The sequence below is a fragment of the Rhipicephalus sanguineus genome, chromosome 1 (genome assembly GCF_013339695.2).
Source record: "Rhipicephalus sanguineus isolate Rsan-2018 chromosome 1, BIME_Rsan_1.4, whole genome shotgun sequence".
Classification (NCBI taxonomy): domain Eukaryota; kingdom Metazoa; phylum Arthropoda; class Arachnida; order Ixodida; family Ixodidae; genus Rhipicephalus; species Rhipicephalus sanguineus.
In genome coordinates, this window is record NC_051176.1 from 2603101 (window position 1) to 2626484 (window position 23384).

Below are 23384 nucleotides of genomic sequence, written 5' to 3' on the forward strand. Positions count from 1 at the left end.
CAGTATCCTGAAGGACTCGCCACTTTTGCTCGACCGTTTGCGCACATACTTCCAAAACTCAGCCGGCCTGTCAGACGCGCTTTTTTCTAAAAATGAAATATATAGACAGTGATCCCGTTTATAAATGCGTTTACTGTAACATAATAGCCACCGCTACACGCGCTGATATGTGATGTGTGATATGCATCATGTTACGTCATCACCAGGTTGCTATAAAAGATGAGTGCATAGGAAATAAAGGCCAGTGTTTTTCCACGGTATCAAGCGTGCTGCTTGTTCCTTCAGCTGCTCTCCGCGAGTTGGCTATGACAGTGGCGACGAAGATGAAAGTGTCATCTGCTGGTGCTGCCTGGAACGTCCCCTGTGAGGCTGTGTTCTCTACCGTATATCAGTGAGAATGCCTGGAGTCGGCAAGCTTGAGCCGTTCGACGTGGGAACAACAGCTGGGATGAGTATCAAGAGCGTGTAGAACAATTTTTCATAGCCAACGACGTCGAAGATGAAAAAAAGCGAGCAGTACTTCTCACCTGTTTGGGACCGGCCACGTATTCATTACTGCGGAACCTGCTGTCACCGTCGAAGCCGTCAGAAACAAGCCTGTGAACGATCCTTGACGTACTGAAGAAGTACTTTTCGCCGAGACCATCGGAAGTGGTGGCAACGTTCAAGTTTAATTCAAGGATACGTCATTCTGGTGAAACGGCTGGGGATTTCTTCGCTAGCCTGAACAAACTTGCTGACGATTGTGCTTTCGGCTCGTTTCGAGACAGAATGCTTCGTGACCGCATTGTGGCAGGCGTCAACGACGAGGCAATGCAGCGACTACTGTTGGAGTCACCAGATTTGACCCTTGATACCGCAAAGAAGACAGTTATCGCGATGGAAGCGGCGAACAAAGATTCTCGCGCGCTGTCAACAGCCATGCCAATGACTGTTGCGCCGACGAATGCCGTGTCACGTGATACAGGAAAGCAGAAGCATAAACCAGTTTCATGTTTCCGCTGCGGAGGTGAGCATCTGGCGACGCAGTGTCGACATGCAAGTAGCGTCTGTCACAAGTGTCGAAGCAAGGGGCACCTGGCGCGAGTATGCAAGGGCAAGGCAGTTACAGTGACGAGCGCAGGTGGTTGAGCGGTTTTTTCCCGGAAGCATCAGTCAATCCATACCGTAGCCGACGAAGAAAGCCGCTCTGAGACACCGGCACCGCAAGTCTATGAAATGTGGCAAGTGCGCGCACCGGATCATGACGGTAGCCCGTACAGGGTTGAGGTGTCCGTGAATGGAACTTCACTCATTATGGAAATTGAAACGGGAGCAAGTGTGTCTGTCGTGTCGGAAGAGACCTTTCGCCGCATATTTCCGTCGTGTCATCTGGAACCGTCAAGCGTCATGCTGAAAGGTTACACCGGTGAGCTGTCCCCGGTGCAAGGCAGCCTGCCTGCGACTGTATGACTGGGAAACCATGAGTGCCGGGACGTGTTGTACGTCGTCCCAGGGCGCTGCCCGTCCCTTATGGGGCGTGGCTGGATAAAAGGCCTCGGAATTGAGCTGCGCAATGTGATGGACGTTAAGGCTATCACGTCGGTTGAGGGACTGGTCGCTGAGTATGCGAGTGTTTTCGACGACGCCTTGGGAACATTCAAGGGAGTGTCCGCGAAAATAACCATCGAAGACAACGCGAAGCCGCGGTTCTTCAAGGCTCGTCCTGTTCCGTTCGCAATGATCGACCGCATCAACGAGGAACTGATGCGCATGGAACGAGTTGGAGTGCTGCGTCCAGTCAAGACTTCGGAATGGGCTGCGCCTATCGTGCCTATTTTGAAGCGGAGTGGCCAGATTCGGATATGTGGCGACTTCAAAGTCACTGTTAATCCCGTGACAGTGCCTGAAAAATACCCGATACCACGCGTTGAAGACCTGTTTAGCCGTCTTAGCGGTGGCGAGAAGTTCAACAAATTGGACTTGAAGGATGCGCATCTGCAAGTTGAACTGGGCGAGGCATCCCGCAAGCTGGTGACTATCAACACACCAAAAGGACTGTACCAATACACGCTTTTGCCTTTTGGCGTCACATCTGCTCCTTCAATTTTCCAGCGGGAGATGGAAAATCTGCTACAAGGGCTCAGACACGTTGTGGTGTACTTCGACGATGTTCTTGTGACTGGACGTGACGACCACGACCATCTAAAAAACATGGGCCTTCTCCTAAGCCGGCTGAAACAAGCTGCGCTAAAATTAAAGCTTGATAAGTGTACCTTCCTGGAACGACAAGTTGAATACCTGGGTCACGTTGTCACGGCTGGGGGGTTTCAACCCAACCCTGAAAAGGTAGAGGCCGTGCTGAAGGCGCCTAGACCCGAAGATGTCAAAGGCATTACAGAGTTACCTAGGCCTAGTCAACTTCTACCGCAGGTTTCTGCCGGGGCTGTATGGTGTGTTGCATCCCTTGAACGAGCTGCTTGTGGCCAATGTGTCGTGGGAGTGGCGTGAGGACCACGAACGTGCTTTCCAAAGGAGCAAGGAGCTACTTGTTTCAGCAGCAGTGCTGGCGCATTATGACCCCAAGAAACCCGTGGTTCTCGAATGCGACGCGTCACCGTACGGCGTTGGCGCCGTTCTGGCCCATAGAGAAGACTCGGGGGCTGAACGACCAATCGCATTTGCATCACGAAGTCTCGAACCAGCCGAGCGAAATTACAGTCATATCGACAAGGAGGCTCTTGCGCTCATGTTTGGCGTAACCAAGTTCCGACAATACCTCTGGGGACGCAAGTTAGAGGCTATTACGGACCATAAACCATTACTGGGCTTGCTTTCTCAGGACAAGCGCGTACCTGAGATGTGTTCACCGCGTATCATGCGTTGGGCTCTGATGCTTGGTGCGTATAACTACAAGCTCATGTACCGGCCGGAAGCAAGCATTGCCAACGCGGATGGTTTGAGTCGCCTACCACTACCAGTGTACGCTCAACCTGTGGAAAGGCCAGCGGAAGTTTTCATGCTGGAGGCTGCTTATCCTCGGGTGCTACGGTCAACTGTAGTCGCGGAAGCTACTTCCAAGGACCCAACCTTAGCGAAGCTACGATATGCCTTATGGTCTGGAGCTGAGCTACGTGATCCCGAGTTCAGGTTCTACGCAGATCGAAAACTTCAGATGAGCGTGCAAGAAGACTGTATACTTCTCGGATCGCGAGTGGTCATCCCAAGTGCATTACAGCATGAAGTGTTGCGACTCCTTCATGAGGGGCACCCTGGAATGACCAAGATGAAGGCTATCGCCAGGAGTCACGTCTGGTGGTCTTCGTTGGACGAGGACATTACCGCTGCAGTTCGCCAGTGTCAGGTCTGCCAAGAACACCAGAGGGTTGCGCGGCCGGTAGAGATGACGCCATGGCCGTTTCCGGACAGACCATGGTCTCGCCTTCATATTGACTTCGCTGGACCTTTGAAGAGCCGCTACTTGCTGATCGTTATCGATGCATTTTCAAAGTGGATAGAAGCCATGCCTATATCTACACCATCGGCAGAGGCAACGATCCCATGCCTGAGGGTTATGTTTGCTACTCACGGATTGCCAGACGTAGTGGTGTCCGACAACGGACCAGCGTTCGTGAGCGAGGAATTCAAAAACTTCCTGCATCGAAATGGCATCAAACAAGTACTGACACCTCCATACCATCCAGCGTCAAACGGGGCTGCAGAACGGGCAGTTGAGTGCATCAAGTCAAAGCTAAAGAAATCGGTTGGAGGGAGTTTTACATGCCAACTTGCCCGTATTCTTTTCAATTACAGGATTACTCCCCACGAAATTACCGGGTGCTCGCCAGCGGAGCTGATCATGGGCCGTAAATTAAAGAGTGCTCTAACGTTGTTGCATCCGGGCATGAGAGCTAATGTCTTGCTGAAGCAGCTCAAGCAGAAGATTGTCCATGATGGTGGAGCTCGAACCACACCGCCCGTAAGACCCGGAGACTACATCTACGCACGGAATTTCCGTTCGGGGCCAACCTGGATGCCAGCAAGAGTGACTGACAAAGCCACCGATAACATCGCTGATGTCGTTTTGTCAGACGGTAGGTGTTGGCGGCGCCATCAAGAACACCTGCGGCCGAACTTCGCCCCATTTAGTGCGCCTCCTGGACTGCCGCCTGAGCGACAGACTTCTTCACCGACGCCAGTGTTACCGCCTGTGCAACCAGCTACGTCAACCACGGAGTGTGTGTCGGTACGGGCAGGTGTGCAACCGGCTGAGCAACTAGTTCCGCTACCCAGGAAGTGTGAGTCGGAGCAACCGAATCCAGTTGCTGAGCCGAGTCCTGAATTATGCAGCGAAAGTGGAACAGCAACACGCGATCTGGTTGTGCCTACTACCCATGACAGTACGCCAATGCTGCGAAGAAGCACGAGGACAAGAAAAGCAGTTGTGCGTTTCTAACCACGAAGGCCGCTAAACTATCGTTGTTTTTTGTTTGTTGGTGGGGAGGAGTGTAACATAATAGCCAGCGCTACGCGCGCTGATATGTGATGTATGATATGTGATATGGGGGGGGATCGGGAGATCTCTGTTCGTTCCGGGTTCGTTCTGGCGGTGTTACGTCACAAAAGTGGGCTGTCCGCAGCTCTCTTCCGCCGAGAGGAAGAGGACAGCCAATCGTCAAGCGGTGAGCGGCGAGCTTTCCGGAAGTAGACGCGCATCGTTTGTCCTCGGCAAGGGGACCGTATATTTCAAAACGAAGTGTTTCTCGCCTTCTAATAAATACAGTTGTTATACGAAAAGATATTGTTTTTTCTTTTCAAGCTCAAGCAGTTTCTGGAACAGCAATAGCTTTGAGTGCTGATATTTATTGGTGTTAGTTTTTCTAACGTGCTTGCTATGTTAAGTCGCGCACGCGAAAAAAAAAGAGAAAAGTAGTGGTTGGCGCAGTTTTTCAAAATGTCGTCCCACCGGAATGTCTGGCTTGGCTCCCGGGTGTCGGATCGTCAAAGGGAGCTTCTGCTGGCTTTTATAAAAGAGCACCCACAGATAGCTACGCCGTCGCGCCCGCTGGGACCGTCGTTCACGAGTGAGGACTGGGACGACACGTGGCAAGAGCTGGTAGCGCTTTTGAAGTAAGAAGTCCCTGCGCGTAAGACCACAGCCCAGTGGCAGGCCCGTTCGTTTCGAGAAATGAAAGCGACGCCGCACTCGCTCATGTCTTCAAACGCATCTCGCACCTCCAACCGCAAGAGAAGCACACGTCGCAAGCGCCATTTTCTGAAAATCAGCTGTTGAGGCAGCCGCAACCGCCGCATCATGCCGTGCGAAGCCGTTTGTTCGCTCGAGAGAACGCGTGCGAACGGCCTCGCGATCCGTTCGTTTGTAGCAGACGACATGCTCGTTATGACGTGGTATGACGTCACCAAAAAATAAAAGATCAAGCAAAAAGAAAAATGGCTACGCCCCTCAGAGACGTGGTTTTTTCCGGCTTCGGCTAATCGCGTGCGCCGCCAGAATCGATGCAGAACGAACGGCGCAGAACAGAGATCTCCGATCACCCTACTCGTTATGATGCGATATGACGTCACCAAAAAAGAAAAGATCAAGCAAAAAAAAAAAGAAATGGCAACACCCCCCGGCCTTGAGTAGCATCTACCGCTTCAGCCAATCAGCGCGCTTGTTCTTCCCCAGGAGAACGAACAAGCGGAACGAAGAGATCTCCGATCGCCCCCATGCATCATGTTACGTCATCACCAGGTTGCTATAAAAGATGAGTGCGTAGGAAATAAAGGCCAGTGTTTTTCCACGGTATCAAGCGTGCTGCTTGTTCCTTCAGCTGCTCTCCGCGAGTTGGCTATGGCATTTACAAAGAGTACGAAAACGACAGAATTCTTCCTTCAAATGAGTTGATGGAGAAGGTTTATACTTCCTGTGTTTACGATCTTTATGTTTCAGTGTACTTATAAGTTCTGATGAGAACCAGGAGGGATATTTAGAGTGATTAGGTGTATACTGGGGAATGCCTTGCGCATGCTGGTAAAGATAAGTTCCGTAAACTTATCGACTTGATCATCAACAATGGATTTGTCAGTTACCAGTGACCAATCTGTGGTGGACAAGTCATGGTACAAGCCAACTAGTCACCTCGCTTGAAGGCAAATCTGGTTGTTTTGTCGATTTTTCTGGGAAAGCTTGGTTTTTCTGGTGAAATACAGAGTGTTAGATTGAGTGGTGGGTGAAATTTATCAGGACGAACAAAGAGATGTGAGGAAGTGATACTTCGATAGGTTGATTATTAGAAATACACAGATCTAAGACGTTACCACAGGAATTGGCAATACTATTGTGCTGCTGTAGGGAATTAAAAGCGAGAAAATCTAACAATACGCTGCATTTGCTCTTCAAGAAATGGTGATAATGAGAAAAATTAAGTGTGGTTCAGTCATTTCCAGGTGTGTTAAAATCGGCAAGTACAAGAATTTTGTGCTTCTTATGTGAAATTACCACATTTTCAATAGCAGAGACGATCTGATTAAAAGCAATTGGTGAAACGCTAGGCGATACATAGAAACATCCAATCAACAATTTTTCACAGTGCTCAAGACTAATTTCGACACAAATTAATTCAGAAATTGTTTCTATGTCCTTGCGTCTAACAGATCTTAGAGAACTGTCTATAGCCATCAATACACCACCACCTTTTTGTTTAGTTGCACAGAAGTCCCGATCACTGCGGAATATGGCGTAGTTCGACGGAAGATAGTCACAGGAAGGAATTTCACTGCACAGCCACGTTTCAGAAATCGCAATAAGGTCAAAAGAAGACGAAACAACATTAGCAAAGAATTCGCGCGTCTTAGTGCGAAGACCACGAGCGTTCTGATAAAATATATCCAAATTACACGGCACCGTTGCTTGCGGGTGCGCACTTTGAGGGATGGAGCATGTCTTCGTGGAGGACCCCACGGAATGGTTTGAAAATGCAACCGCACGGCCACATTGACGGGTCATTCAGACGTTTCAATGTATCTTCGTCAACTGTAACGCAGAACGAGGAGTAATAATAATAATAATAATAATAATAATAATAATAATAATATCTGGGGTCTAACGTCCTAAACCACGATATGATTATGAGAGACGCCGTAGTGGAGGCCTCCGGAAATTTCGACCGCCTGGGGTTCTTTAACGTGCACCTAAATCTAAGTACACGGGCCTCAAACATTTTCGCCTCCATCGAAAATGCAGGCGCCGCGGCCGGGATTCGATCCCGCGACTTCAAAACGTCGTCAATTAAGCAGACAAACGGCACGCTGTGCGCTTTCTAGTAATGGGTTACCGACGCCTGTGCTCATCCATACACTACCACAATGCGCTTCAGCAACACGGGAGGCAGAGGTTCGTAGCTTGAGCCGCAAACGCGTGCTTCCCGCTGGCCGCTGTCTTGATCCACCAAGGCACGACATTCGCCCGTCGAAATCGTGTCCTTTCTGCAACGCGTATTGCGGCAGTTTTGTTATCGTAGTCGCTGCTCTCTCACAGTCGAAGCAGTCGGCGGCGGGGAAATCCCGTTGGTGCATGTGAAAGCTGCACTGCTCCGATGAGCCGGCGCACGCTACCACGAAGCGAAAGGCAAAGAACGTAACTGCGTCTAGGGTCTCTCGGCGACACCAGCGTAGCCAGGGTCCCTCGCTGGTATCGAGACGCTTTAACCATGACTTCGATATCGCGCGCAATCTCGGAGTAAGCGCTAATAAGTGTCGGTCGTGACGCATTACTTCTTTTCACCTCTCACAGACGGCAGCACCGCCCCGCTCCGCCCCGCCTTCCTGCACCGCCAACTTAGGGAAAAAAACATCAAGACGACATCGTAGCATCAGGTCATGTGGGTGACGTGGCTGTGACGTCATCTATTGTTTGCGGTGGGAGCCGGACTGCGGCGATAGGCATTTCATAGAAGGGCTGAAAAGGAGACGCGGCCGCAGGAAGAAGTGAACAAAATATGGGAAATATATTAGATGCGAAGCAGCTCTTTGACTAGCCTGTGTAACGCTGTCCCTCCGTGCGTCCGTACGAACGCGCCGCAACGCGCTCCCCTCGCCGTAGGTGTTGGAGCGGTGCCAAGTAGGTCACGCCGCAGCTGCGCGTTGACGTCACGCTCCCCTCGCAGTGCGCGCTGACGTCACTCTCTCCCAGGCCTGCCGCGCGCTCGCCGCAGCGCCCGCAGCTGCCGCCTCGTCCGTTCGCCCGCAATACCTGCCGCTACCGGAACGCTACCAGAACGTTCGGCGGCGGAAGGAGTCGCCGTTTACGCTCGGGGTCGGCGTGCGCTACGCGCGTTTAACGTCGACCTGGAAGAACCATCCGGAACCTCTCGAGGACGCTCCTGCTCCGAGTGCGTTGCCGTGCGCGTCGGCGACGTCGCGATCCTCGCGCTGTACCTTGCTCCCAACCTGCCGAAGGACCAGGTTCAGCGCTGTCTGGAGGAGACGCTGACTGATTGCGCCGAGGCGTGTCGGCGCGCGCCTCTTATAGTCGCGGGAGACTTCAACGTTGACGTCAGCGGAGGAGGAGGAGAATGGCTCGTCGATTACATGCGTGACGTGCGCTCGCTGAAGTGCGTGTCGACGGAACGGAAACTACCCACCACGATAAGGGGAACGCGCATCGATCTGGTCTTTGCCAACTTCGACGTCGAATGTCTGCAGGAATCTCTCAGCGTGCACTTCACTTATCACAAGGCCGTGGTAGTCAAGGCGAAACGCGTGCCAGCTCCGGTCCAGCGCCCGTGTCCACACTGAATAAACGACAAGACCTACGCCAGCCATCGCTCCAAACGAATCTTCCAGCGCTCACCGCAGCACCCGCGTTAGCGCCGTTCAACCCGTGACGCCACCCGTGTGCAACGCTGCTGCTTCGCATCCCATCAGGGTTCCCTTTGGAAAGATGCTGTTAATTTTTGAGAGAAAAAATCGATTGTACAGAAATTGGTCGAGACAAAAATTAAAGGTTAAAGTGAACGCTGGGCGACAGAGATTCATGAAAAAAAGGAGGCCGCGCCTAGGATATTTTGCAGCCACATAAAGGCGCTAGGTAGGAAGTCTATCACAATGCAACAACATATTCTAGATGAAGGAGGAAATCAGTGGGAAGGGTACGAAGCGCTAGGTTACATCCGAAAGGTAACAACCGATTCGTTTGAAAAGAGCGTTCAGGGTATTTCCAGGGAGAGTAAAAGTGTGGCGGAGAGAGCAACCGAGGAAGAGCTAGTACTTGAGAATTTCAACTGGAAAAAGGCCGAAGGAAAAATTCTAAAGCGCACTGCCCCGGGTTTAGGAGGGGTCCCGTTAGTCTCATTAACGAACTAGGACAAAACACTAAAGAGGCACTGCTGAAAGCCGTAGAAAAATGCTTACAGGGTAGGCAAATACCGGACAGTTGGCTAAAAAGTATAATGAACGTAATCTATAAAGGCAAGGCAGAAAAGCATAAGATTTGTTCGTGTAGACCACTAACCACTATATCGGTACTATACAGGTTGCCGATGCAGGCAGTAAATATAAAAATAGAAACATGGGCGGAACATAACGATATTTTGGGAGAGCTTCAGAATGGATTTCAAGTCGACAAGCGATTAGACGATAATCTGTTTGTTCTTATTCAGCGTAGAGAAATATCTAAAATAGAAAGTAGGTCCTTGTACATGGCTTTTCTAGACATCACTGGGGCGTACGACAACGTTAATCAGGAAATTTTGTGGGATACATTGAATGGAAAGGGCATAGGCGACGACTGTATACAGCTTTTGAGGGTGACATGCCGAGAAAATAGTTTGCATAGAATGGGAAGAAATATGTAGCAAAGTGAACGTTGATATTGGCGGGTGCGATATGGGATGGGCAAGTTTTGAGACTACACTGCAAACCGTTTCACACCCTTATAGGTGAATTTGCGATAAAACACCTATCGTACACCCTTTTTTTCTGTCAATATTATTCGAAAGGGTGTAATGTCTTCTTCGTACACCCTTCGCACACTCTTTTTTAATTTTTGGGTGTACAATGGGTGTATGTTCTGTTAAACACCCATGGGTGTTCTTTGAATTTTACACCTATGGGTCAATTCACGCATTGAATTGACCCATAGGTGTAAACAGGTATCGTTGTACTGCTGAATGCAATTAACTGAGACACTGAACACCACGGGCAACGCCTCCTGAAACCACGGGTCACCACCCTGTTCGACAGAGCGTCTTGGCACAGGATACTGTTTCACGAGGCACCTGAGTGTGAAGCTACCTGCTCGTGAATCAGTAATGGTTCACATTGGTCTGCTAAGCTTGCCACTCAATTTTCATTCTTTTAGTAGTGCCATCACAAGTCTGCTGTAATTACAAGACGCATGTATTTTGCCTACTTATTAGGCAAGTGGTAGTGAAAATAGAATATAGCATTGTCGTGCCTGAGGTTCTGAATGCAGTGAGTCAACTGATGTTACTTATTTTGAGCTCACATATATTTAAGCCTTTACATCCCGATTTATTTTTGAGAAATCGTTTCCAAAATAATTTTATTTATTGCTTGATTAGATTGACACATTGAATGAACGCCCGAAATACATTCGGAATAATATATGTATTTGTTTAGCATTCATAAGCATTTGTTCAGTTTAGAGATAGTTGGCTTCACTGCACTGTGATCATCGCAAACACCTCTCCTAACGCTTAATCTATAGCATACATATACAGTGAAATCTCGTTGACACGATTCTGCATAATACGTTTTTCAGCCTAATACGTTCTCCTTTTTATTTCCTGCCAACATCCCTTGAAAATATTGCATTTTCATGCGTTTAATACCATCACACTTTTGCCAAAACTGGATAATACGACCGCGAAAGTGGATCTTGACCGATATATCGAGAAATCCTGCGTTTATTCTTCGCTATGACAGCTCGCACCGCGTTCCAACAACTCACGATCTGCGCGTAGCAGAGCCGCTGAGACCACAGCAGCATCAGTTTAGCGGCGAAAAGATCGCTGCTAGGCGATCTTTTCTTTGAGATTATATATATATACATATATATTGCCGCTTTGTGAGGGCCCCCCGTCCAATGAAGGGAGACTTTAAGCCCTGCTTGTAGTCATGCAGCCCTTACTGTGTCGTCGCAATGCTTACTGCGATTCGAATACACTGTATAAAGCATAACAAAACATAAGACTGCCGCAGAAAGAAAGCTGCGCCCACGCGACCCAACAACGGCCGCGGCGCCACCTCCTCGGCCGGCGCAGCCGCCGCGCGTGCGCAGCGCGCGGAACAGCTCTATCACCACGTGACTTATGCAATGCGCTCAGACACGCCGCCGGACTCAATCGTTTTCTGCGTGTGTTGTGCATCGGCATCGCCGCCCGATCGGTCGAGTTTTGCAGTCGGTGTTTCGGTTGTTTGATGTGTGCCAGCGCTGTGTGCTCGTCCTTTACCTTCTGCCAGTGCTGCTTATTACGAAGATGCACTATACTCAAAGGGAGACCTGCAGCTTCATATCGTGGAGCACTCGAACTGAAACGGTATGTACCACTATCACGTTGCTACGGCCAGCGCTGTGTTAACTCCGAGAGCGCGATCTAATGCCGTTAACTAAGCTTTTCTTAACTGGTTGACGATCGGTGAGCATTTGTTAACGTAGCGAGCATATGTGAGTGTATTGTTTCATCGGGATGAAGGCAAAGTTGTGTGACATTAGGCGCGGGCAGGCTTTGCTTTGTTTGGTGTTGAAAGCAGTGTGCGCATGCGCGGCTGTGATTCGGAGGGGGATTTGAACGCAGTTGTGGCGGTGCCCGCTTGTCGGCGGTGGTGTTGGAAGGGGGCCCCGCTCTCGATGAACCACTATTTTGATTTAAGAATAGTTGGGTTGTGACGGCGCCTGTTACCTATAAGCGTCAAGCGTGTCTAAGGCGCGTATGCTTCGGCCTGTTGGTAATTCAAGTGCATTTTTTGTCGCACAAGAAAAAAAAAAAAGAAATAGGACAGAAAACAACGACGTGGTGTCCGCGTCGTTCCGTCCGTGTTCGTTTTGTGCGCTAAAATTACCGTGATGCTCGGGTTGATGCGTGTGGGTCATTTTAACGCAGCATGTTGCTTCGTTTTAGGTACGCCGCGCGAAGCTCGCCTAAGTGCTAATACATTCCGTTTCGTTAAATTCGTACCGATGTTTTAATTCATCCGTAACATAGGTTTCCTGATAATGCCGGCACCCGTGCACGGGGAGCCGTTCGTTAAACTTGACTTGTGTTCGAATGAATTTTTCATGTCTATGTGTGGCCGAATCGCCTTAAATACCTGAACTGTGCTCGAGCATCAGTGTGCACTTAGACGTGCGCAGGGCTCCCCATCAGGGGGGAGGGAACTAGGAAGGTTAATCGCTGCCCCCCTCCCCCCGCCTTACTAAAAAGTCAAAGTATGGGGGCAGACATTGCCCCCCCCCCCCCCCTCTGTCTGAATTGACTAGGGGAGGCGCACCCTCCCCCCTTCGTGCGTACGCCTGAGTGCCCGCGTTCGAGCACAATTTATTTTATTCTGTTTGTTTCCATTATCTCTAGCTTTCATTATTTTGTTGTGGTTATTAAGAGTTATATGCGCCTCGCCTCGCTTTGGCGTTGTAACTTCGCTAAATTTTACGTGTACAAACATTAAAAAACGCAGTTTGCACGACCACCTCCAATGATATTATTTGGTAAAAGACAAGCCTAATGATTTATAAGATATTTTAAATTCTCCAATCATCTTCAAGGCTGCAAGTTGCAGCCTTGAAGAGAAGTCCTTGTGCATAGTTTTGTTTTATATGCTTTTTATCGATGTGCAGGAATCCTTCATGCCACTAAAAGAATGCTCCTTTTTCTTTAAAAATGCGGATGATATTTGTCAAATAGTACTTTCTCTTTCCCAAACAAGCTAATTGCACGTAGAAAAGCTGTTAATTCTCTCCAGTTCCATATGGGGCATGTTATGAGCTTCATATTTGTATGGTACTATCGTGAGCAATATGAGCTCGAACATGCGAGCGCGTGGCGAACAGCCTTGAACCTTACGTCGGCTGATTCGCAGCAGCGGCTGTCGGAAACAAAGCGGAAAGGGCGCCGCGCTTCCACTAGCTGTTGACCCTCCCGCTTCGATACTGTTGATGCGAAACAGCATCTTAGAGAGTGTCAGAGGCCGCTAGCGGTGATATGAATTCCCATCAACGCGAACAGCCACATCAGACTAGGTAGCTGCTGAGATATCGGCTGTGACGTAGCCTGCCACGATGCGCACGCCATACTTGCGCATCGGTATCTCGGTGGTGTCGGCTGAGGATTTTGCCGCGCCTCACTTATTTATTTTGTTATCATTGCTAGCGGTCATTGGCACGCAATCAGCCGACATCTCGCAGCAACGCTAGCGAGGCGGGAGTACCAACAGTCAGCGGAACAGCGCCCCCCCCCCCCCCCCCTATCCCCTCCAGTTTCGGCAACGCCATCCACGTATCACCCTATCTCAGTTTTAAGGCTATTTTCCACGTGCTCGCATGTTCGAGCCCATATTACTCACGATAGTACACAGTACAGAAACTGTTATTTACTGAAACAAATAATTGAAGTCTGCGTAGCGCTTTCCAGACAATGATCTTTTTATTTTTTATCATGCAGGGAGAGAGCGTTCCAATAACACCTTGCATTGTGTACGATGGCCCCGATCTTCCCTATGCAAGCAAGCTTTTCCTCCCTGTGAACAAAGAACTGCTCTTCAGTGTGTCCAATACCGAAGAATGAGTAGCTGCACTCATGGCAGCACATTGGCTGTTAAATATCGACTGCCATCACAAGGTGTTCAACGTTCTCGTCGCTGTTGAATGGCTCCTTCTTGGCCAGTGGGTAATGACTCCGAGGACACAAGTATTAAAGCTACTGAACATTTTCAAGAAAGCCTAGAAAATAGGCCTTAGCTTCTGCTTAAAGTATGCCGCCACCTGTGATTAACTCGAGCTTAAGCCATAAAGTTATATTTTCATATGGTAGCGAGTAGTTATTTGTTTTACATTATACAGAAACGAATACTATGGCGGTACTAGTATTTCATTTCAATTTCTTGCTCATTTTCTTGTGACATTTTAATACAAGCCATTTTGTCTGCCGATTTCAACATGTTCTCGCAGGTCATTCCACTTTGTGGTTATTGGCTTAGTTTTTATATTCAAAGGACTTTGTGACTTTTTTGCAGTAGCTTTAATAATTGAGATCTTTTGCTATTGAAACTTTAGCTTAACAAAACTGCCAGTACTTGTCAGTGAAATCAGTGCATCGAATATTGTTTTAAAATTTATTTTTGAGCTATATGACAAGCTTTAAGTTTTGTCAATATTTTTTAAAAGAAATAAATACTCGTTTTATTCAATTACCAATGATTCTGTTGTCCTTGCTTGGAAAGGGATAATCTTTAAATTTCTCTGAACATGCCCGTGTAAAATTTGATTCCACTTTTGTTATGTAGGTAATGCTTCTGCAGTGCTGTCGTTGTCATAACGTCCCTATTCCCATGCATTTCCTGCATATTACCGCATTTAGCGTGCGCTGCGACGTGCGCGTCATGGCCCGATTGCTCACTTTTTTGTGTTGGAGCCACAATCTATTGCTCTTGAGAAAGTGGGAAATATTTCATAATTCCAGCAATGTGCACAGTTTTCTACTTCACTCATGTACTTTCCCAGAAAAGAGATAATATGGAGGCCTGCTGTGGAAAACGACGTTCTGAGTCCTTATAATGTTGCGTGAGTTGTCACGGAGCATTGATACCCTGCTCGTGTATCAGCTACAGCTGTGTGATGGCAGTGTTTACCCTACTAAGAAAGTCGACAACAGGCACAATGGTGTGGGCACTGCTGGAATTTTGAAACTTTATCAATCCACTTTCTCATCAAGGGATTGCACATTTCTGAACTATCTCCTTAACAGGAGAACGACCAGACCGTACCTTGTGTGTTCCAGTTGATTTCAAACACATACACTGATGTTATGCAGCCAATTTAAGACGATGGCACCTTTTTTTATCAACTGCATAAGTGCAGGTATAAGAAGTGGCACCAATATTTCCCTTCTTGGGAAGGGCAGCTACAGCGGGAAAATTCATTCCGGGGTGCGCCCAAAGGGACCAGGTGTCTGTAGTGCCCCAAGGGGGCTGACAGGGAAGAAGGTTCATTTGTGCTTCTCCCTGTAACTGCTACCTTTTTGAGGGCGGTTTCATCTATTACACCCCACTCGCACGGGTGTAGCTTGTTCTAAGACCCATACTGCACTATACGGCTGTGTTACAATGAAGCATGTTAAATTGAATTCCTCATTATGAAGTGGAAATAACGCCCTTGCTTCATATTTTGACACAAACGCCTTGGTCATTTGTGCTCCGTCATTTGTGCTCCTTGTTTGGCGGCATACGCGATGCCGCTCCGCACACTCGAGAAAGGTCATTGAATACCGTAGAATTTGTCTCGAATGTACGAGCTCTGTGTTTATTAAAGCTTGACTTTATTTTGCACTATTGGATAACTGTGTGAACATCTTGCAATATGTGTCAACACATTTTAGGTAATAACTTTGTATTCAGTCACGATTGCACTGTATACGTAAGGGCCATATATGCCGTGCTTCATATGCATTATAAAATCTGTGCTGCTGCCAGGATTTTCCCTCTGTGGCTGGAGCCACTATAATAGGTCATGCGCCCTTGAAAGGACTGGCTAAAGGGTAAGCTTTCTAGCGTTTCAATGGGAGCCAACTTGGAGGGGGGAACCACTCGAATTATGGAAATTTTTGCCTGGGTGTTTGGGTGTAATTGTGCATACACACCCTAACGCCCTTTTTCTCGTTTGGGTGTAATGTGCTTTTACACCCTAAACCCTTTTTTTCATTTGGGTGTAATATGCTTTTACACCCATTAGGTGAAAGTTTGAAATTACACCCATTGTATAGGTGTAATCCTGCTTGGTACACCTATTTTTTGGGGTGTAGGGGTGTGAGTTATAGACACCAAGTTACACCCATACGGGTGTAAAGTGGTTTACAGTGTAGGGAAGCTCAGGTCAAAATAAGGTTCGGAGAGAGGCCAAGGAATGGGAAAGAGAGTAGGTTGGCAGAGAAGAGTTTCATTATTTGTATAGCAAGAGCGTTGGCACACAGTGGAAAAAAAGAACTAGGACGCTCACTGGGGAAATATAAGGCTGGTAGTGTAATCGATATGGCAACAAAGAAAGTTAAGCGAAACATTTCTTATCGCGCGAAATCCGGACAAAGACAAGAGGTACACGAATACGAGCGCTAAGTCAGCGCTCGTGTTCGTGTACCTTTTGTCTTTGTCCGGATTTCGCGCTATAACAGTTGTCATTCATGACGTACCAACTAGCCCAAGCCGCCACCCTTCCAAGTTAAGCGAAAATTCAGAGAGGCAGAGAGGATCATTGCTGGACGGCAACTATGGAGAAAGAACTGGTTCTCAGTAATTACCAAAAGGGCAAAAACGAAATAAGGAGGGAGGCATTTCACAATAAGTCACGGGGAAGCGCTTGAGTGTTTGAAGCGAGATTAGGTTGCCTCAGAATGCGTAGCTATAAAGCGACATTCAGTAAAGAAGAACAATGCACATGCTGTGGGAAAGATAAGGAAACGGCAGAGCATGTTTATTTATTTATTTATTTCAACATACTGCAGCCCCGCAGGGCTATCGCAGAAGTGGGCAAATACAATACATAAAACAGCATAACAAAGTGAGCTGAACATCAATGATTATTAATATACAGTAAGAAGTCATCGTGTGAGAAAGGTTTAACATAACCAGGCAGAGTATTCCACAATTTTATAGAATGAACAAAAAAACTATACTTAAACGCCACCATACGATTGATAAAAGTAGAAATGTTCAACTCATGGTAATTTCGGGTGGTTGTTGCTCTAGCTGGTGCGATGTATTTGCTCAGTAGGGCGAATCGTGGGGAGTTAATTAAGGTATAAAGAAACTTCAAACATTCAACGTGACGACGAGAAGAGAGACTGTAAGTTGTAGGGTGGGAAGATGGGAACTAGGTAAAAAATACCTGTAAAAGCGACGATAAGTGAAGCGTACGGCTTTCTTCTGAACAGATTCTATTTTGTTGATATCAGAAATTTTGTGTCGGTTCCACACAACAGACTCATATTCCAATATTGAACGAACCAGAGTTTCAAAAGTGAAGAGTGATATGCTGAGAGGTGCTGAACGTAATGTGCGTTGCAGGTAGCCTAACTTTCTAGGCGCACGGTTGCACATGAGTTCTATGTGATGAGACCAAGATAAATCCTGTGTGAAAAGGAGACCTAGATATTTGTATCGTGAAACATTTCCGAGAGGACATCCATTAAACGAATAGGTAAACAGAGAGGGGGAAGAATGTTTGGTAAATGACATGGATACCTTAGAATAACAGAGAGCTGAGCTAGTTGGTGCGTATTCATCAGTGTTGTACACGTTCCTCTAAAACAGGAAGAAAAGCTCGTTCCTCGTTCCTTCCAAATTTTGGAACGACTTCCCGTTACAAATTCCTTCAATGCGAAAGAAACTCGTTCCAGTTACATTTCGAAAATTGGAACGTGTCGTTACATTGACGTTACATTTCACATTTTAATCGAAACATATTGTCGGGTATTCCTGAGGCGAAATAAAGTGAGCAATTTAAAGCTCACATTGAGCTACATATATTTTACGTATTTTACATCGCCGGCAGTAGGTTATATGTAGATGAAATGAATCTAAACAAGCGCTCCTAGACGAATTTTCATAGAGACCACCGGCCATATTACAGACATGTCTAACTGCAACTTTCGTTCTCGTCTATTACAAGTGCAACACATGTGGCCCTTTCCACGCCATCCTTCAAATACGCCGTCACAATACTGCGCTTCAGATATTCAAACAGAAATTCCTACACATGCACCAATATAAATAAGTTTTTTGCACAGGAAACCACATCGAAAAGAACAATACATAGGCGTTTAATCAGTGCTGATTCAATGTCGCAGTGTGAGTATAAAATAATGTCCAGGATACATATTCGCAACCCAGTGAAGTCCCTTGTTCGCACTCAGCAAGAGTCGCATCTCGATGTTGGTATCCGACTGGGGAACTTTTTTTCTCTTCAGCACTTCGTTGGCAATGTTGAAGAGCGATTCCATGAAGTGCTTGAGGGTACTGCCGTGTTGTACGCAAATAGGGAAAAGTCAACCATGGTCGTAGGGGCGAGTTGCAGGCTCAGCGTGCGCAACAAGAACGTAGCGCTGAATGTACAGCCACGGCCACGTCTGTGTATAGCGCACGAACAGCCGGCCGCGCTCTGCGGGGCGACACCTTGCGGCAGTTCCGGCCTCTGACGTGGTGTGCCTAGGAGCATGCGCGGCCTTACAGACATGTAGACATGCTTTGCACGAGTGGCAACATAGGCGGAGAGTACGGGGGGACTGCACATGGGGGGCCAGAGCCCCCCCCCTTGCGCCGGTCCAGGGTATTTTTTAAAGCTTGGCTTAGGTCCCGGGGTCGTCCTGTCTGGCAGCTATTTCACAGGATGCTGTTTATGCCCGCTTCTTTTTCATTGCAGCCATTTAAAGTTCGGCACATGGGCCAGTGACAAGTCAAACATTCCACGGAAAAGTGCCCCTCAAACGGATTTTTACGTGCAGACTATGTTGTGCTGATGAACAACTAAAGCGACGACTTAAGCTATGACAAATTAAAAAATTCACCGGCGATTACGATACTGCCTAATTCGCTGAGCGCAGCCTCGTGTTCGGGCAACGCCAGCTGTGTTTGAAGTTTTGACTATCCGCAGTTGTAGCAATGTAACATTCGTTACATATTGCCACAGAAACTGCCAGCGCTCGAGTGCTACACACACTATATACTCTGTGCATTGCAGCTGTCGCGAACCAAGTGAAACGCCCACCGCCTCGTTACGACAAGCGAAGCCAGCCGCAGTGCACGTGCCAGCCCTGCATGCGCACGAGCGACAGATGAAGAAAGCGAGGTTAGAGGCCAGTATCTCGTGATATCGACAGACTCCGCGTTCGCTCTCTTTCGTCCTCGTTCGCGCTATCGGTTACGCCGCCGACGCCAACGGCGATGCCGCTCAACGCAGGAACGCCTAAGAGCTGCGCTCTAATTGTCTTGAACCCCGTAGTGAATGGTTTTGAGAACACAAAAATGATACTGAGAATACAAAGCAATCCCGACACAGTCAGTCAGTGAACGCTTTCGCACAAACTTACTCGCCAATAAAAAAAAAACGGGTAATTTCTTGGTTGCCTACATATTGGTACCCTTCGACATGCCTGCTTATAAAAGTGCCGAGAAAAGATTGTACGCAGTTTTGATTTATCAGTAAAGGGTTTCACTAAAAGTTCGGCCACCAATGAGCAACTCCATTACTCGTCTAGATTCATAACCGCAGCTTCGCACAAAAGGTGTAGTGGTAGCAAATGGTATTTGCTACCATCTCAGAATTACTTTCGGCCATCTTGAACTCGCTGGCATATAATTAAAGCTTCCTGTGATAGCGTTAGCCTACTCTCTCCTGTGTGGCGCATGTTTTAACAAAGTAAAGCCTAACCCCACGCATTTCGTGAATAGATTTCACGCGACGCAGTCAACGAGTCAACGTAAAAGGTCGCCTACGCGACCTTTTTCGCTTCGAGCCAAGAGTTACGAGGTGGATCGATGTCTTTGTGTAAACTGAAAAATAAATCTAGGGTCTTCGACTTACATATCTTCAGTATGATATCGCGGGTACCTAAGAGACTAAAGTTACATTAAATTCTTTAATTTGGAAGTTGGACTCCTCTCTCTGTATATATATATATATATATATATAGGTAGAGTGAGAGAGAAATGTGGAAGAGCAAGTCGGCCCCCGCCCACTCCGGTAAAATGAAAACTCTCCGCCTATGAGTGGCAACGTTGAAAAGTGCGCTTGTTTAACCGAAGATGCACGCTCCCTCAGGGCGCTTTCGGCACCTCGATGCCAAAATGTGGCGCGTTGCGAATGATAACAGGCGCCTGACACAATCGCAATGTGTTATCGAGGCGCGTGTTATCAATCGCAATGCGTCATCTTTTCCAGTCGAGGTGCTGACAGCACCCTGAGGGAGCGTGCATCTTCGGTTAAACAAGTGCACTTTTCAACGTTGCCACTCGTGCAAAGCAGGTCTGCATGTCTGTAAGGCCGCGCATGCTCCTAGGCACACCACGTCAGAGGCCGCAACTACCGCAAGGAGTCGCCCCGCAGAGCGCGGCCGGCTGCTCGCGCGCTATAGAGGGTTTCACTGTTTACTAACACAGGCCCTGGACCCCTTCCGGTTTCCTGCGCTGGCGTAGGCTAGCAGGATTGGCGGGGAACAAAAGCCTTGGCGAGTAGCCCGTAGAGTTTCAACACTTTTGTCCCTGTGTCTAGCAAAATATTTGAATTAAATAGTCTTCTAAGCTACACACAGCACTAAAAGAGTTAGTCTTTAACTATAGGCGCCTTTCTTTACGTGAAACTGGAAAAAGAGTATTCCCTTACTCTGACAAATCTTAAAAAAAACGCTTTACGCTTCGGTGTTGCAGAACAATAAATGAGGTGACCGGAAGTTTCTTGGGGTACACCACGTGCTCCTGCTATCGCAATCTTGAAACCGTCTATACACAGACCTGGCCCCGGCTGTACGTGTATCGTTTATTGCATGACAGACGTTATCGGTGCGGCAACTGTCAAACCGAACTATAATAAAAGTTATGGGCCGATAGCCGCGGAGATAACTGGAATGTTGAAGTGATGCCTGCCCAAACGAAACCATCGAAGGCACCGGACAGGCGCTACGGCAGCACCTGCGTCCACTGCGTTTCGGTCCTCTTCCCCGCTATTCACGCAAGCGGCTGTAAAAAGACAGATTTGTCGCTAGCTGTCCGCGGCATACACGAGATACTAAAGGGACGATCGAGCCAGCCGCTAAAGATCACGCGACGAGAGAAACATTCCCAGGAACTGGGCCGACGCTTCGCAGTCGGCAGCGCACGAACATAATACCAACAAAACGTCGGAAGAGTACGCTGCACGTGGCAAGGCGTTCACTGCCAAGGGATAGAACCAAAGTGTAACTTCGCCACCGTTACGCTGGGGCCGAAGACCATTCATGCGCAGTGGGAGGCCACCCCGCCGGATTTCGGTGGTTAGCACGTCGGTGCTTCACTCATATTCTGCGGCCTCTGGAGTTGTGATTGGCTCCTCTGTCCCATGCGCGCGTCAAACACCAGATTCGCGACGATGATTCGCGCCGTTCGAAAACTCCTCGGAACCACGCGTAGGCGCCTCGACTACCGTACGCCGGCTCCCCCACTTTTCCCTATGCCGACAAGGCCACGGGGACGCGCAGCAGAACCGCCCGAATACGCAGACCCTCCTTCCCACAAAAGCTACTTTCGAGTTAGCCGAACAAAAAAGTCACCGAGGTAACAAAATTACGTGCCCCTTCCTGGCGGCAGCCTTATAATGGGGTTCGATGATTCTCGAATGTCAAGTAAATGTTCTCCAAGGTGTGTCTACACTCCAGAACGGCCCGTGATTGCTGTCAGACTGGCTCAGACAAAAACAAACAAACAAACAAACAAACAACAATCAGCTGTTCCTCCCGCGAGTGGCCGGTCTTGGCATCGCGCGCTTCACCGGGCCCCCGGCGGGCGCCTTAAAGTGGAAACCAGGAATCAGTAGTCAAGTGACAGGCGAGAGGTATATTCTTGCGCCTCACGCGGTCGTCCATCATCCCTGTTCTGCCTGATATACTGTGTGCGGGCGCCTGTTCAATGCCGAGGAACGTTTACAGAATGAACTCCGTTCCCTATGCCGTTCCTACGTAAACGTAACGAGTTACCGTTACAGTTCCACAGATCCTCCATGGAACGGTGGCGTTCCTCCGTTCCTCCAAAAAGAACTAGTTCCTGGAACATCGTTCCTTGGAACGCCGCTCTGTACAACACTGGTATTCATTCTATAAAGACAGGGCGTGCAAACACGGACACAAGAAAGAAGTCAAGACACCACAATCGCCGACTAACAACTTAAGAGACACACAACGGCTGAACAGAAAGAAGGCACGAAAACTTATCCGCGCATGCCCATCCAAAAGGCGAACCTATCAATCAGGCACGAGTGTCCGTCTACGTGGAAGATAACTGTTAAGGCATTTGATTTCATCTTTATGCAAGTTAATCGACGGTTGGCTCACGCACGCGCTACGACTATTCTCGATATGCCATGCTTCAATCATCAGGCGCGTTTCTTCATTTCTATGCCGGTACAACACTGCGCATTCATCGAATTTTTGGCGTGCAGTTACAATCTCGACAACGTAAACATAGATTAGAAGGTGAGCCTCCTGTTAGCGATCTCCTATGTTCGAACAATCTATGGTTAATGCATCGGCCCGTCTGTCCAACGTAGAAGCGGCCGCAGCTGAAAGGGACCTTATACGCCACACTCGTACGCCGCCCCGCCACGGTGATCTGGTGGTTATGGCGCTCGACTGCTGACCCGAAGGTCGCGGGATCGAATCCCGGCCGCGGCGGCTGCATTTTCGATGGAGGCGAAAATGTTTGAGGCCCGTGTACTTAGATTTAGGCGCACGTTAAAGAACCCCAGGTGGTCGAAATTTCCGGAGCCCTCCACTACGGCGTCTCTCATAATCATATCGTGGTTTCGGGACGTTAAACCCCAGATATTATTATTATTACACTCGTACGCCAATCAGTGAATTTGTTGGTGTGTTTTACGAAACAAATGTCGGTCCGCTTCTTGTCTTTTACTCGCTCAATCTTCCTCTGCACAGCGCCACAAATCTTACCTAGCTTATTGGCAGCCGTGAAAACAACATTAACGCCATATCTACTTCCTACTTTCTTTAGCCTGTGAGATACGCAATGAATGTACGGTATACCTACGACACGTTTCTTCCTATCGCTTTCTGCAACCATGCTCGGACTTAACACAACAAACCTCTTTAAACGTTCAACGACAGTGGTCACTGCATCACGAGGATACCCTACATCTAAAAGATGCGTGACCTGTTCGTTAAAGCTATCACTCATTTTGTGCTCACACGACTTGGTGAGGGCTGACTTAAGGCAAGACATGGCGATGCCGTTTTTTACAACCTTCGAGTGCTTCGACAAAAAATTTAACAGCGGTTTCGAAGATCTAGGAGAATACTGCCAGCACACGTGGTTCTTCTGGAACGTTAAGGAAATGTCTAGAAATCGTATTGCATTATTCTGAGGCACCTCTTTAGTAAAGCTCAGCCCTCCTCCATTTAATTCGAATTTTTCGC

General features: G+C 48.2%; 2 protein-coding genes across 3 annotated transcripts in view; one reads left to right on the plus strand and one right to left on the minus strand.

Annotated features, from left to right (window-relative positions):
• The window catches only part of LOC119389244 (cytochrome P450 3A7), a 366480-nt gene that overhangs the window by 243506 nt on the left and 99590 nt on the right, over positions 1-23384 (minus strand). The window lies entirely within an intron of this gene.
• LOC125756955 (uncharacterized protein K02A2.6-like) lies at positions 1513-3849 on the plus strand. Its single transcript, XM_049412040.1, has 3 exons — positions 1513-2039; positions 2413-3742; positions 3793-3849. The coding sequence occupies exons 1-3, from the start codon at positions 1513-1515 to the stop codon at positions 3847-3849; spliced, it is 1914 nt and encodes a 637-aa protein (XP_049267997.1).

Coding starts and splice junctions, on each gene's coding strand:
- LOC125756955 (XM_049412040.1), top strand. CDS start 1,513: ATGGGGCGTGGCTGGATAAAAGGCCTCGGAATTGAGCTGCGCAATGTG. Junction 2,040..2,412: donor ATCAACACACCAAAAGGACT/GTACCAATACAC, acceptor CTTCTACCGCAG/GTTTCTGCCGGGGCTGTATG. Junction 3,743..3,792: donor AGTCAAAGCTAAAGAAATCG/GTTGGAGGGAGT, acceptor TTTCAATTACAG/GATTACTCCCCACGAAATTA.